The sequence below is a fragment of the Seriola lalandi genome, unplaced genomic scaffold, assembly GCF_002814215.2.
Source record: "Seriola lalandi dorsalis isolate HSWRI2012SDOR001 ecotype SW California unplaced genomic scaffold, Sedor1 jcf7180002054885, whole genome shotgun sequence".
Lineage (NCBI taxonomy): Eukaryota > Metazoa > Chordata > Actinopteri > Carangiformes > Carangidae > Seriola > Seriola lalandi.
This window is the reverse complement of record NW_019525437.1, coordinates 674,339-690,265: the sequence shown is the minus strand read 5'-3', so window position 1 is coordinate 690,265 and position 15,927 is coordinate 674,339. Positions and strand designations below refer to the sequence as shown.

The following is a 15,927-nucleotide window of genomic DNA, read 5'->3' as shown; positions in this document are numbered from 1 at the left end:
AGCAAAGAGTTCAAAGTACAGTCAGCTCTAATTTGATTGGCTGAGCGTTGATCATGTGATTGTACTTGAGACTGGCAGACAGGACAGTAGCTGCACAGTGAATTTCAAGGTTAGAAATGTTTGTAATAAAATGATAACATCTCTCATGAGGCAGATTAAACTCAATTTTCTGCAGTCACTTCAGTAATTGACCAATCACTGACACTTTCTCATCAACATGTCGATGCCCGAGTTCTTGTGTGTCATTAGTCTAATGATCAGAAATGTTTGATATCCCAACCTTATCTGAAGTGTTTGTTTTTTGTTACTAATTTTGTTCTTTTGTAGAGTCTATTTTAACATGGAAAGGCCTTTTACTGTTTATTGTGAAAATTAAATTGTGTTATCTACACCAACAAATCTTTATAATATCCTACATGCCCTCATCTGAAAACATTGTTTGATGAGATGGGAAGAAAAGCTGATCAAATCAAAGATATGCCTGTTGACCTGGACTAATACACAGATGTTTTCCAACACACAGCGCACCACTGTGGAAAAGCCCACAGCTGGTATGTCTGCATTAACTTACAGTGGTCAGTGACAGTCAACAGTGTGACACATCAACATCTGGACGTTTTATGACTTAGTGAGGTCTCCCCTCCTGTCCACTGGATGGAGCTTGTTTTAGTTGCACCACATTTCACTACACACATTCTAATTTTGGTCGGAGCTGTTCAGCCAATGTTTCGTTTTACAGAAGACTGAACACTTGCTTGCAGCTTGTTTCTGATTGGTAACATACTCTGTTGGTTTTAATTACTGCACTACATCACATTGTCTTAGTTCTAGTTTAAGTATTTTCTGATTGGTAAATCTTCTCTCCTGCTTTACAGAAACAAACAAACAAACAAAAAGAAACTAACTGATTGTTATTGTTGTATGTAAAGACCAAGTCAACAAATGAAATGCATCATTAAAAAATCATTTTAAATCAATTGTCATTTACAAACATTCACGAGTGCACATCCAGTGGACACTGGGGGGGGGGGGGAGGTCTTGAGGGATCATGGGACCTTGCTGCCTCACACCAACAAACATAACCTGACCCTTCTGCATCTGTGTCATGAGACAGACCATGTTGCTGCTGGGGAAGCTCCTTAGCTTCATATTGACACTGAGACACTGTGTGCACCTGTTGAATACAGAGGCTGGAAGATATAAATCAGTGACTATAGGTTTGATGCAGATTACATTCAGATGTGTAAGCAGAAGGACACTTGTAGAGGTATTCTTGGCAGAGGCTCAATGTTTAAACCCGACATCTTCATCCTCTCCTCTCTCCAGCCTACAGCAGGGCTAGGAGGAGAGCAATCTGCTTCAGGTGCTGGTTTGATCCCCAACACTGGTGACAGACCCCTGAGCCAGAGCACCAAATCCATGTATATACAGACTAACCTGCAATTAGGACAAGCTAAATATTGTGATAAAACGCAGAGGCCAACTGCAACATGTCAAAGTGCAACACTGGGGCAGAGTCTCCCGGCCTGGCCTGACCCTGCAGTGACCATGGTGTGTGACAGCTGCTGCTCTGCTGGGAACATGGTCTACAGAGCCTTGGGTGCCCCTCCTCAGGTGCTGGAGCAGGTGGGAGTGAGTGCTGTGCTGCAGACCATCAGCATCCTGCACCACAGATCCCATTGGTCCAGTCCTGGATGACTCCAGCCTTCACCAGCTTCACCAAGAACTCCTTCTCCTTAGATATGTTGTGAGTCCAGGACTGCAGAGGGGACAGAGACACATTCTTTATTTCATTGCATGAAATTTATTGCATTTTCAACAAATTGAGAGTAAAACTAGAATCACCACTCTCCTGGCTGTTTCCTCAACCAAGCAACGAATTTGCAGAAAATATGGTCACATCCTCCTGAGTTACAGTGTTGAATAAAGTGTTATTAGTGTTATTTTATGACATGTTCTGGTGTTGTGTGTATAGTGACAGTCAGAGCCGGAGACATTATGTATCCAGGTTGTCCGTCCGTCCGTCTGATTCTTGTGAACGTGATATCGCCTTGAGGGAATCTCTTCAAATTAGGTACAAACCTTCATTTGGACTCAGCGATGAACTGATTTTTGGAATTTTGGAGGTCAAAGGTCAAAGTTCAATGGAGAGGACTGCTGTAAAGCTATATGATTGTATGTAATCTTCATCAGGTTGCCACCTTCATTGTAGATTTAAGAACGGGGACACATTTCTTTGGTTTGAAGTTTTTTAAGATGGGAATCAGTGAGCCAAGATCTGATTAACCGGTTTCACATGGATGGATCAGAGAAAGTGTTAATGCAGGGGTAAGACAAAGGGCGGGACATCGTCACCGTGGGACAAGTTGAGACAGGAGAGGAAGTGTTGGTTAATGTTGTTAATCTTACAGATTTCCAATAATGTACAAGCTGCTAAATGCTCCATCAGAGTAATGTTCTATTGCTTCATGCTGCCAATCTATGTGAGGTACGAGATGAATAACGTACTGAACTAAACACATTAACTCTTCATTATTTTAATGCATCAACTTTTTTTCCATTTATCAGTGTTGACAGTAGAGAATCACAATTAAAGGCTCTGATCAAATTTGTCACTAAGCTATTATTGTTATAACAATCAAGATGCAGCAGATGATCAACTGATCATATGAGTCAATTCATGTTTAGATCTGCCCATATTCCTGGAGAGTCAGCATGGCTAATGTCAGGTTAACCTGAAAACCGCCATCTTCACCTGCTCTTAATATTAGACTGGATACATTATCTGGATAAGGACATGTGACCACAGAGCTCTTCATTTACACCTGGTATTGATACTGAAACAGAACAGTCACAGTCTCGTTTCCCCTCACACTGTGATCTTATACCATATTTGTAAGGTGAGGGTCACAGGACAGCCGAAAGCATCTGTAAGCTACTTTTCACTAACTTTGCCAACTAGACTTATGTTACCTCCACTGTAAGAAGGTAATCAGAACCAGTGGAGCTTTCTAACACTAGTTTGATCAAATGTCAACATCTTAGTTTTTATTTCAGTCTGAACCTCATTCAATTATTATCTTACAAATCAGCCACTGAAATAATGAGTGAGCTACGTGGCTATGTTCGGGTTCTGGACAGTTGGCCAGACAAATAAAGAAATATGAAAATGTGACCATGGCACAGCACAGATACTAATATTTAGTAAGTGTGGGTGTATTGCTCCTTTAATATCCACCCAACTTCCAGGCATCAAACTGACACTTGCTTCTTCAAGAGGATAATTATCCTCTCTGTTTATCTGCAGTATCACAAGGAGTTGGTTCCTTGTTTGAAACCCAAAGAGAAAAAAAAAGTAGGAGAGAGAAATAATAGTCAGAATGGGAGAAAAACTAAAAGTGGGGTAGAGAAAAAAAAGAATGACAATCTGGTTAAAAATAAAATAAAAAATGTAACTTTTGGTTATAAACATAAGCCTGGTTCTTTGAGTGATGTGATTGAAATGTTATGGGGGTTATGCAAATAACCTTAAGTTTTTCATAATATTCCGACATTGTCTAACTATGGGATGTGGTAGCTCCTGTATTGCCATACAAGGTAATCTAACATCCACCAACCTGCTGGAGAGAGTCACTTTGTTCCAGTTAGGACTCCAAGACAGGGCTGAGACCTCCATCATATAGAAGTGGAAAAAAGTGAGAGGTGAGGATCAAACTCCCCGGAATAAGGCCCAGCATGTGGCCAAGCCACGAGTCGAGTGCGCCCACAGACTTGTTGGAGGCTGCTGACCCTTACTCGTATAGGCAAAAGTAAGAGCCTCCAACACCCAGTGGGAGAGCTGTTGCTTTGTGACAGGATTAGTTTAGGAAATGAACAGCTGATCGATCTGTCCGAAAACCCTCATCTTATCCGTGTAAGTGTGCACAGCATGAACTGGACATAACACACAACTGCTGCTCTCCAGGTGACAGTGAAAAAATAGTAGCATTAAGCTATAGTAGTATCCCCACTTTAACCAATAATATTCAATCATGAGATTAAAATGTGACGTTATATTTATTGATAACAGTTAGTAGCTGTCCAGTTATGGCGATGTTTTGTTGATTGCAAAGGGATGGTAGCTGAAGAGGATTGGTTGGTTCATGCTGCTGGTTAGCTTGACATGCTGTATGCTCTTATGTGGTAGACAGGAGTGTACGCTCGTTGTCTCCTGAGGTCAGGAACACACTGGCTGCGTGGCGGCTGCAGACTGATTTTGATTTTGGCGCCAATGTTAATGGGTTAGAGTGGACAAACTGTCTGCATCTCATACCTCACTGCTGTGTCGCATGATTTAGAGCAGGGGTTTTCAAAGTGTGGGACAGTGTGCCCCCCTCAGAGAACATAAAGATGTTGATTTACCGGGTAAGAAAGAACACTTCTCTGCAGAGCCTCATGTGTCATGGAGTCTCTTAACAAAGAAGCCCCGACCTTCTGAGGCTGTATTGTGATGATTATCCAAACATCTCAATAGCCTTTTCAGCTCACTCCCCTGGTGTGAAGCAGAGCGCATGCACGTTGTGCGCCCGTCTATGTAGGGGCATATTACTCTCGATAATGCTCCTTAAAATAAGTGAAATACTGCGGCATTGACTTCAGACCAGAGCACAAGTGTATTTTCTATCTAAAAAACATGGGCACTGGACAGGAAAATGAAAACTGAGTCAGTCTGAAACTAACAAAGACACTTATGTTGTGCCTTGCACCGCTTTGCACTGGGTGTAAGACAGAGCCCTGCGTCTTTGATTCGTACAGGTGGTTGATGCGGGGATGCACTGAGAAAGGAATAAACGTAGATTGTACTTCCTCCATTTTCTAACTGCCCTGACTCTGTCTCCTCTCTCACTGTAGCTACTAAAAATCAATCCATTTTGCCACATGCATAGCTGAGTTTAGCTTACCAGATGTTTACAGTTAATTTTTTCTAGTTTTTATTTTTTCTCACGCTGCGCCTCCCATGAAGTTCTCTGGCGTCCCCCAGGGAGGCGTGCCTCACACTTTGAAAACCACTGATCTAGAGATTTGGTGTCTCATCTATTTTTCATGTCTCAGAAAAAACAGACAGAGAAAAGACCTATTGATGTCTTAGTGACATCAGAGCAGCATCATTACATAAAACTGACTCCTTCCACTATAGTTTCTATGTCTAATCTGAATCAGAATATGACACAGACATGAAAACATAAATATATTTTTAACCATTTCAGCAGCTGCATGTGGAGACAGTGACATTTTTAGTGATGTTTTCTGTCAGAAATTAATTTATATTAAAAAGAAATCCAACATTCCAGTAACCTGTAAACTCTATGTAGAGAGACAGAGCTGCAGCAGCAGAGACGGAGCTTGTGTGAACTCGCGTAATTCTCTGTAGCAACTCAGCGACGCAGCCAGTGTGTGCAGGCAGTGTGTCCCTGGCATAAGGCGAGGTACGTGATGCTTGTTTAACTGTTACTTGTTTAACCCAGTGGATTGAAGTGTACGCTGCTGGTTGTTTTTTCCATTATTATGCATGAAATGAACTGCAACTTTTCTTGAACATACTCTTTTTCATTTTTGTCTCCTAGCAGGTTAACAACAACATGTCAAAAAACCATATCTCTCGTCTCGTGACCAACCGCCACTTACACCCTTTGGTACAATATGGCATTACACCTAATCATGACAGCAGTGACACCTACATGCCGGTTAGCTTGATGTGTTGTTAGCTGGTTTTTGATGATATTAGATGGTGATGTTGTGGACAAAAATGAACACAAGTTGCTACAGAGGGTTGTGTTGAGTGTGTGGGTGCAGGTAAAGAGGGATGTGGTGTGTTGGAACCTGATGACCCTGTAGACTTCACTGCACTCTTAAACGCACACACTCACATTGAAACCATGCTATTTTGTTAGAAGATAGATCAAACAGCATCATTCATGAAAAGTTTCTGTCTTTCTTACTAACTGGTAACTATTGGTGAGACTAGTGGAACAAGACATACAACAATGGATTGATTGCAGGACATAGCATTTAGATTGGGCCTGTCACATCTCTGTTTACCAGCTCGACCAATGCCGAGATCCCTCCAGTTACCTGTCTGAAATGAGGTGATCATCCTGATCAATAATTTACAGCAAGAGCCAAAACTGGTGTTTTCAAAAAGACAATATACATTGCATGTCTTCTTTGGTTAAAACATCTGTGGCTGACAAATGGCTGCAGGCAGAAAGCATCTTATTAACCAGCCAATAATTTCTCTTTTGTTGTTTGGCAACTTTAGAGATTTAACAATCATTAGCTATACCTGAGCAAATCTGAAGGGGACAGTTGCCATTATACCGGAAACAAAATCAACAATTAACACTTTCACATCTTTCAGCTCATTTAATGTTCATGAGGTTTTGAATAAAACTGTGCTCTACCAATTTGAATAAAAACGCTCTACCTACCACCAAAGATGTTCATCCCATATGGGAAACTGCGTGTAGAAAAGAACACATTTCTCACCTGTCTCAATTATACATGGTAGGGGGCGGGGCCAAGCAGCTCTGTGCCTCCTTGAACTGAAACACAAGTCCATGTTGGTGAAAATAACATGCAGGGGATTGCATGTCTGTCTCAATAACCTTGGCTAAGAGTGATTTATGAGCAGGCTAGAGACTGTGAAGTGGATAGAATGGCAGCTTCGACATTGTATATAGTGTGCTTTGACTGTCCTGCTCTCAAAAACCAGCACCCAGCAACGTTCTCTACTCTTGAGATTTCATACACATCCCAGGCCACTACTCAGCATGCTAGATAAATCCCTTCCTAGATTCCAGAGAGGCATTTTAAATGAGAGAAAGGTCACAGTAAACTGTTCCACTGCAGCGTAAACCTAGAAAACTAACAAAAAGGATGTTGGTCAGAATGCTAACAAATTTGGGCGTTGTGAATATTGTGTGGGAGTATCGTTCACCAAGACTGAAACATGCAGGAAATAGAGGGTCAGACACCTGTGGATGGAGAGGATGAATCATCAACCTACACTGGAAATTCACAGCTCAAAGTTGGAGGGTCATACTGAGCCCCTCAAATATAGATCTCTAGCAATCCAGCAAAAAAAGAAAGAAGCCAATCAGCATTTCTGTCAAATGGCAACAAGATTTTAAATTTCATCAGTTACACATCTCTGTTCATTTCATTTCTTCTCTTTATATGTATGGAAATATAACCTATGATACTTCAGTTATTGTGCATATTTCCTTTGTTCATGAGAAGATAAAATCTTTTTTAGACAAATCTGTGGAAAAATTCTGAGTGGGCGTCTCCCTTGGTGACATCTGAGAGCAGCTGTCAACCTTTGGTGCATTGCTGAATGGAGAAGAGTCTGTCCCTTTACCAATCATACAGTCAAGATTGTATTCCACTCAGAAAAGGAAAAGTAGTTAGCATAGCATGCTGTTGTCAGTTGACCATGTAACTTTTGCTGAGCAGCAGCAACAGCGCCCCCTGTGGCCACACATGTAACTGCAGGACATTCTGTAGGATGGTGAAGGGCACGGACAGGAAACGTGTCCGCACGTGAAATAAAAAGGCTGAAAACCTCTGAACCCAAAGCAGCTGTGAGCTGAAATCTAATTGCCAGGCACTAGTTTAACACTGACTGAGTCACAATCTTCCTTCAGCAGGGGCAACAACTCAACTCACTTCAAAAGGCAGTTAGTTAGTTACCCACTAAAATACAGTCTGGTGGCTGCTAGCATGTAGCTTAGCTCTGTTAATAACCAGCAAAGTTATGAAGACAGTGTGAGGGCTGGTAATCTGGAACTTACGTAAGTTACTTTAGCAGTGTAAAGCAGATGTCATCTCCTTTTTTTTTTTATTAGAGCCACAACTGGTTATTCTTGTCTTACTCAGACATTTGTCATGTTTTTTGTGGCCTGCTGGCCCTCTGCAGATCTTTCTTTTCTTTTGACTTGCAATACAATATAATCACCTTCCTTTTTGTTCTTTTTATGTGGTAGTCCCTGTCTATGAAGTAGCTCACTATTGCCACCCACTGCTATGTTGTGTGTCTTTGATTGTTCGAACCTTTGTTCACACCTTGTAACTTTGGGGCACACATATCTGTCAGGTTGTATCTGACCATTTTGGGTAAAAAAAGTAGGATATAGCAGCCAAAACCAAAGTAAGTGTGGTTGTGGTTTAATATTTTTGTTTCTTGGATCATCATATAAAATTCTACAGCTCTGTATGGTGCTGTTTCCTAAGACAGATATTCTGTTCCACGCAGAAATAAGTCACTTTAAAGAAGATGAAAATGCTCCACCTGCCATTTCCCTGTGACTTAGAGGGAAATACTCACCGGATGAGCCATAGAGGCGATATAAACACGCTGTCTAGCGTGTCAAGTGTGCCGATCCAGAGAGCGATCGATTGCTGTAGGACAGTGGGGTATTCTAACACAGTCCCTCATGTCAACCTGCGATGATATGTGGCTTGACATTGCCAGTGTGTGTAAAAGAAATCTATTAAGTACGTTGATTTAATGACATTTCTATCACATTTTTGTCTGTACTCCCCTACATAAAAATAATTCCTAGTAATATAGTTAATCAATTAACAAGAGGTAGGGGTCCGGGGCCAGAGGCGCTATATTAAGTGACTATCAAAGTGACTGAAGGTGGGGAACTTTTACTCATCCGTTTTCTCACAGTCCATCCATGCCTGGACCAGATAAACTTCCAAGTTATTTTCTACAGCAGGCATTGCATGGCATGAGAACCAGCTGCATCATCTTAACAGATCAGGTCTTCAGGTACCTCTTTGATGGCTGACATCCTAATCCTCTCGTAGTAGTGCAATGGGGCATGGGGAGTGCTCATGTTGTACCCAAATCCAGCCACAGCTACTTCATCACAATTATGAAGGGCCATCGTTATGGCAACTGCCCCCAGGGTTGGGATATTCTGAAAAACAGACATAAGTGAAAGAATTTGTATGATACAGGCTATCCAGCCATGATCTGTATCCCAAAAGACATATAACATGTGGTGTAAATGTAAATCTATGACAGAGGAGCCTCATATACACTATGTTTTTTGTGTGGATATTTTACAGATGTGAAATCTGAAGCATGGTTATATTTATAATAGCCTAATAGTAACACCGTTAGTTTTGAGGCTGCTGTGTGTCCCCAGAAGCCTTCATAATGCAAAAAGAAGGACAGGAGACTCAGCTCCCATAGCTCCAGTCCTGACCATTAACTCAACGCTGTGTGTGAAACAGCTCGCTATTCCTGATTCTCCTCTATCTAGAACTGAACGGACACTAACTGCTAGGAAAACAACAGGTCACTCACCCCTCTGCCCATCTGTCCACTGTTGTAAGGTAAGCCTATTAGCTTGAAGGAGGCCTCCTGGATGAAGTAGGGGTTCAAGATGCGCATGTCGCTTGGCTCCCTTGGAACATGTCTGGCCACCGACTTCCAGAAGCCATCAGTGCTGCGCTGAGAGACAAAGAGTGGGGAAATTAAACTTGTTTTGGTTCAACTATCACTGCCCTCTGGCAGGCAGCTGTTTCCAGTGAAAAAGATAAACTTCCACCACCAACAGCAGACAGACGCAGTTAGCAACTTGCTGGTGAGCATTATATAGCATTTAGCAGCTAGTGAGCCAGATCAGTGGGCTGTTTTATACCTTTTACCCAAAAGAGCCTCTCTACCATAATGGCCTGACTGTGCTTCTGAGATGGTTGTGCTTCTGGCAGATTCTTCTGACGCTCTGTTGAGGGAGTTACACACTGTCTTAGTTGGAACATAACCAATGTGAAAGAAAGAATTCAGGGGTCTCATCTTCAGAGGCTACATTTGAAGCCCAACTGCGTCACAGTAGCGTGACTAGACTGTCAAAGTTTGAATGCTCTTTCAAATGTGTCCTTGTTTTCCTGGACATGAAGGATCCACCTGTTGGATCCTTCATGGCGTAACCTATCCCAAGATTCATTGTGCGCTGGTAATGAAAATAATATGTCAGGAATGCATAATGCATATGTCAACACTGACAGAGAGCAAGTATTGGGTTTCAGCTCAGTTCAACAGCTAATGGTACAACTGTTAAAACCAAGGGCCAAGGACCGAAGAGCCTGGTACAAAATTCTGACAGTGACAGAAATTTAGGATGACCATCTCACAATGTGACTGCTTCAATCACCTATGCCTTCTAACCAGTCAATAGGAATGCAGCATGAAATGATGCACTGATCAATGTGTTGCTTAGCTCAATTCTATCACTATAGCAACTCATAGCCTTTGGATGAAGCATGCAGATGACATTTAACATGTATAACGACTTGCGTTGTAGCCTATGATTCAGTAGGTGTCATCATCGTACAGTCCAATTTACATCTATGAACATCAAGTTTATTAGATCCGTGTTGCAGTGTGGCCTGCAATAGACTTACTGTATAAGGTCACTGTAATCTCACAGTCTGAATACTTTCTGAAGTCACAGTACATCTGTTATCAGAAATGTCAGGGCTCAATATTTATCATCCATAGTGACACTGTAAATATTGATCAATTCTTACTATCGTCACACGATGGGATGGTATGCAGAGTGGACAGGAGTGGAAAATATGAGGGTGCTTGAGCAGCGCAGTGAAAACAATACCCTGAGACCTGGATGGAGAGTTCAGGGTCATTAAAACACTGATGAAAAACAAGAGGAGCAAACAGAGCCAGCCAGGGAAAGAAGCCCCTGTATCAGTATACCTGGGGCCATTACACTAATTACTAGCAGTCTGCCCAGTCCTGATGGCTCTTTATGAACAGTTACTGGGATACCTGCCTCTGGGTTTGCTTAGGTATGTTGGAGTAAAGGGCAGGGGAAACCAAACAGCAATAATATGAGCTATTAGCTTACTAGCATAGTACTGTTACCCTGTAAGACTGCAAGCTGCTCACTGATGGATCAGTTGGTAATCCTGTCTGATGAGACCATTTTGCTCTTCTATTGGAGCTGGAAACCCAACACCTCTCCTCTGCTGGGAGGACACAACCGTCTTTGGAAAACATTGACACACAGCAGATGGGATCAAATGACAAGCAAATCTCAAAACCCTTTCATAAATCTATCAATGAATATGTTTACATGTGTTAGTATATACACAATAAATAAGTCTCACCTAGGTCACAAAATAGAGCTGCAATAGCATCCAGCTCCATTCATTTATAGATTTATAGCCCCTTTCCACTGGAGGAATTTAACTAAGTATAACCAGGGGCTTCCCACAGCATGAACCTTGTGAGCCTTCACTGGGAAATTCTTCTCTACATTAGACGTTTAGTTTCTCTAGTAACTAAAACATAAAAAGGGAAAACTCACTCAACCATCATCCAATATTTTTTTTTAGGAATATGAGCATGTCTACATTTCCAGGTAGAAGCTGGGATCTTTGGGCATTTACAATATCCCTGCTATAGAAAATACTCTCTCACTTGGCACTGAGGTGGCTGGGACAGAGAGACATGCTTTGGGCTATGGATGACATCAGTGGGTAAAACTTTGCATTGTCTCTCCACCACTTGAGAGGATAGTCAGAGAGCCAGAGATGCCTCAACTCAGTACCTGCTCTGCCTCCTGCCTTATTTTAGTGCCATTAGTCTTCCCCTAGGCACATTTTTTGGCAATGTTTTTTACTGTCCGGTTTCTGCAAAATGCCTCAAGCATAGACCTGCAGCCTGCCGCCTGGTATTAACATCTGTTTTGGTGATCTGATCACAAGTGGTGAACTTTAAGTTCAAGTGCGAACACATCAAAGATGCATTGACCATAAGACAGTCTGGACCACACGTGGCCACATTCTTATAGCAGAGCGAACGCAAATGCTCGATTTTTTTCTCTCTTGCTTGCTCTTTTTCTCTCACTCACACACAAGCGTATGACAACGGACCCATCTGTCGATTGGCTAAAATCAACAACACATACCTGTTTATTTGCATATAAAGCAGGAAAGTGAGGTCTGATCACAAGTGGTCAATCGAGACACATGTAGAGGCGCATTTTAAAGCAAGGTGTGAACTGACTAACTTATAGATGACCATATTATAGCTGTGATTAGATCACTGAAGACGCATGAGTAATGGCTAAAAAGTGTTTTGTGAGGTCACACTAAGCTTGACACCAGCTGACTGTTTGTGCCAAATTTGAAATAGTCAAGGCGTTACTGAGATATCATGCCCACGAGAATGGGGCGGAAAGACAACCTGAAAACAATATGCCTCTGACTGTCGCCAGTGTGGAGGCATAAAAAATGGTGGCTCTGGTGGTTGACCTAGAAAATTGGGATTTGGTTACCAGCCCACCATTGAGGATATATGACATACTGTTAACCCAAACATGGTCAAAATGTTTGATGGTGAACAGAGTTGCTCTTCATGGCATGCAATGTTCAAATAAAGACACCTGTCTCTGGTCTGGACTTAGTAGCCCACACTTAGATCAATCTGTTATGGCTTGAAAACATCTGCACTACAACACTGGCTCATCTCTTTGTTCATTTTGTGCTACAGCGCCACGAAATAAATGACAATGATCAGTGCTGTCGGCGACCACTCCAATAGTTTTTCAGAAATTTCAGCATGGACCCAAGTGGTGGACCATCATTGCCATTAATAGAGACTCTCAGCAAAGGTTTCCACTGGCCTTTACCACATCCCTTCAGGTTTCAAAATTGTTTGTGATATTTGTGAATTTCTGATGTTTTTCTAATGCACAAGTCAAAAATGTGCATGAAAACAAGCTGTTGGAAACATTCTCACCATTCACTTAGTAATGCTGGGCATATTAGTGATCAGTGACATGTTCTTAAAACTAGGCTTTGTATTAATATTAGCAGTTAGATAGATAGATAGATAGATAGATAGATAGATAGATAGATAGATAGATAGATAGATAGATAGATAGATAGATAGATTTCAAATTTGTTTAAAGTAATCTATGACATTTTACTAAATGGTTACATACAAAGTTTAGTTTTCATACAGTTGAAGTCAGAACTTTACATACACCTTAGATAAATACATGTAAACTCAGTTTTTCACAATTCCTGACATTTAATTCTGATAAACATTACCTGTCTGTCTGAGGTAGGTTAGGATCACTACTTCAGTTTAAGAACATGAAATGTCAGTATAACAGTAGAGAGAATTAATTATGTCAGCTTTTATTTCTCTAATCACATTCCCAGGCTGTAAGAAGTTAACAGACACTTTGTTAGTATTTGGTAGCATCCTCTTTAAATAGTTTAACTTGAGCCAAACATCTCAGGTAGCCTTCACAAGCTTCTCACTGTAAGTCTGAATCTTGCCCATTCCTCCACATACCTGGTGATCTGAGTCAGGGTTGGATGCCCCTTGCTCACCACAAATTTTCAGTTCTGAAGGTCTTTCAAAGTTAAAGTTTAAAACATTAATTGATGGACAACAAGGACTTATAGAGGCAGAAAAAAGGGAGGGCAAATATATGGGAAAAAAAAAATGGAAAAAGAGGTGAGAAATGTCAGTGTTAGGTTGCCAAAATTATTGAAGTTAAAAAGTTGTTCATAATCTATTATAATCTACTTCCTTTGGGTGAGGTGTTGTATGGGCTGATAGCAGTGGGAACAAAGGATCTCCTGAACCTCTCTGTTCTGCAGCGCAGTGAGATGAGATGTTTGCTGCAGCTGTAGCTGCTTCTCTGTCCTGCCAGAATGTTGTGGAGAGGATGGTTGGTATAGTCCAGCGGTCTGCAACCTCGACTATTAAAAGAGCCATTTTTGGCCCCTCTCCCACAAATATAAATCATCTGAAGCCTTAAAGCTTTATAAAGTTTTATATATAGTTATAATATATATAAAAGAACTACAGTTTATTGCATTTATGATATTATAGAACTACAAAAAAAACTGTTGCCATGTTATTGCTGTTTTTACCTGTTCTAACAAAGGAAAACACCAAACTCTTGTGAATAGGAGAAAAAAAAACTGGCATGTGTATGCCTACTTTTAAATAAAACACAGAACTATGCAGACCTATTTGAGTCCTCTTATTTGTGAAGGATTAAAAAAAATAAAAAGTAACCCACTTTGAAATAAATAAAACATATTACTACAGCCTAATTGCTTTAAAAAGAGTAAACAGGCCAGTTGTTTCCTCCGAGACTTTTCTTTATTTTGATTTATCCATGGTTAGTTTACTGGGGGTCCAAAACTCCAGATTAGTCACCTATCGCGGCGGAAAGAGGCGGTATGCTGTAAATGTTGCTATGGAGACGTTGAAAGATGTGATGTATATTTTAGTCGAAAAAATATTATCAGTATCACCTCGATCTCCAAAATAGAGATGTTCTCTTTAAAAAAAAAAAAAAAAAAGAAGAAAAAAATAGCTGTTATTTATTTTCGAATTTTTTAAATTTTTTTAAAAGCTACAGGGAGCCACTGCAGAAGGGCTCCAGAGCCGCAGATTGCCGACCCCGGTATGGTACAAGATGGCCTCCATCTTACATTGCATGCGTCTCTCCACAACAGTCCTGAGTGAGTCCAGACTCCTGCCAAGCACAGACCCAGCCTTCTTGACCAGCTTGTCCAGTCTCTTTGTCCATGACCATCTCCTTGGTCTTGGAGGTGTTCAGAAGGAGGCAGTTCTTGTCGCTCCATTCACTGAAGACCATGGTCAGATCCCTGTACTCCTCTTCCTGCCTGTTCCTGATATGTGCCACAATAGCTGTCATCCGAGTATTTCTGGATGTGGCAGGACTCAGAGTTGTATTTAAAATCGGCTATATACAGTGAACAGGATCGGAGCCAGAACAGTCCCCTGTGGAGCCCCAGTGCTGCTCATCACTGTCCCTGAGACACAGTTACCCAGCCTGATGTACTGTGGTCGTCTTGCCAGGTAATCCACAATCCAGGACGTGAAGAAGGGATCCACCCCCATCCCTTCAAGCTTGTCTTTAAGGATGGGGGGTTGGATGGTGCTAAAAAGCCCGGTGGAACATGTAAAGGACGGCATCATCCACTGCAATATGTTCTTTGTAGGTGCACTGTAGGGGGTAACCTCCTCCGCTGTAAAGGACAGGAGACTTGACCCCAGTGTGGATGGAGTTGCAGTTGCACTGTCAGGTTGTGGAGGAGATGCCGTAGGAGAAGCTGCAGCTGAAGCAGTGGGAGAGAGAACAGGTGAGGCTGTGTCACACCTGTTGTAGAACAGGTTGAACTCATTGGCCTTGTCCACATCACCTGATGTTGCCTGGCTCTTCTTCTCTTTATAGCCAGTGATGGTCCTCGTCCCCTTCCACACCTCTCTGGTGTTGTTGTGCTGCAGCTTCCTCTCTACTTTCTTTTTGTTGTCCTCCTTCGCCTGCTTTAATCTCTTCTTCAGCTCATGTTACACACACCTGAGCTTCTCCCTGTCTCCATCCCTGAAGGCCTCCTTTTTCTGGCTGAGGAGGGTCTTGATGTTACTGGTGATTATTATTTCTTATATATGTCTTATCTTTTACTGTTTTTATCTTTTATTACTGTGAAGTATTTTATTAGTGCCACGGGTGCTCAGCTCTGTCATCGCACTGAGCTTACTCATTCATTTTAAGGAATATCTGAATAAAATAGAGACTGTAGAAACTTCTGGCTTCAGTGTCTGGCACGGTCGTTTCGGTTTATGAAAAGAAGTAACGGTTTTCTCATAATTTGCAGTTGTTTGAAGCCATGTAGAAGCCACGGCAGCTCCTGACCTGTGTGCGTGCGTGCGTGCGCCTAGCAACCAGATAACCAACTCTCCAAGCTCCGCTAGCTTTACATTAGCCGCATGTTAGGTCTTAAATTACATTTAGTTAGGTCTTAAATATGTAAGTCCATTTACTGCTTCCTTCGTTGCTTTTTTTTTTGTTT

General features: G+C 41.6%; 1 protein-coding gene across 1 annotated transcript in view; it reads right to left on the bottom strand.

The window, feature by feature from the left end:
• Nucleotides 1-347: 347 nt before the first annotated feature.
• The window catches only part of st3gal3a (ST3 beta-galactoside alpha-2,3-sialyltransferase 3a), a 52,019-nt gene continuing 36,439 nt past the window's right edge, over nucleotides 348-15,927 (bottom strand). The window contains exons 9-11 of the mRNA XM_023428887.2: nucleotides 9,362-9,508; nucleotides 8,823-8,969; nucleotides 348-1,759 (exon numbers count right to left, since the gene is read on the bottom strand). Of these exons, the coding sequence (XP_023284655.1) occupies nucleotides 1,655-1,759; nucleotides 8,823-8,969; nucleotides 9,362-9,508 (399 nt within the window). The 3' untranslated portion in view covers nucleotides 348-1,654. The remainder of the gene's footprint in view (nucleotides 1,760-8,822; nucleotides 8,970-9,361; nucleotides 9,509-15,927) is intronic.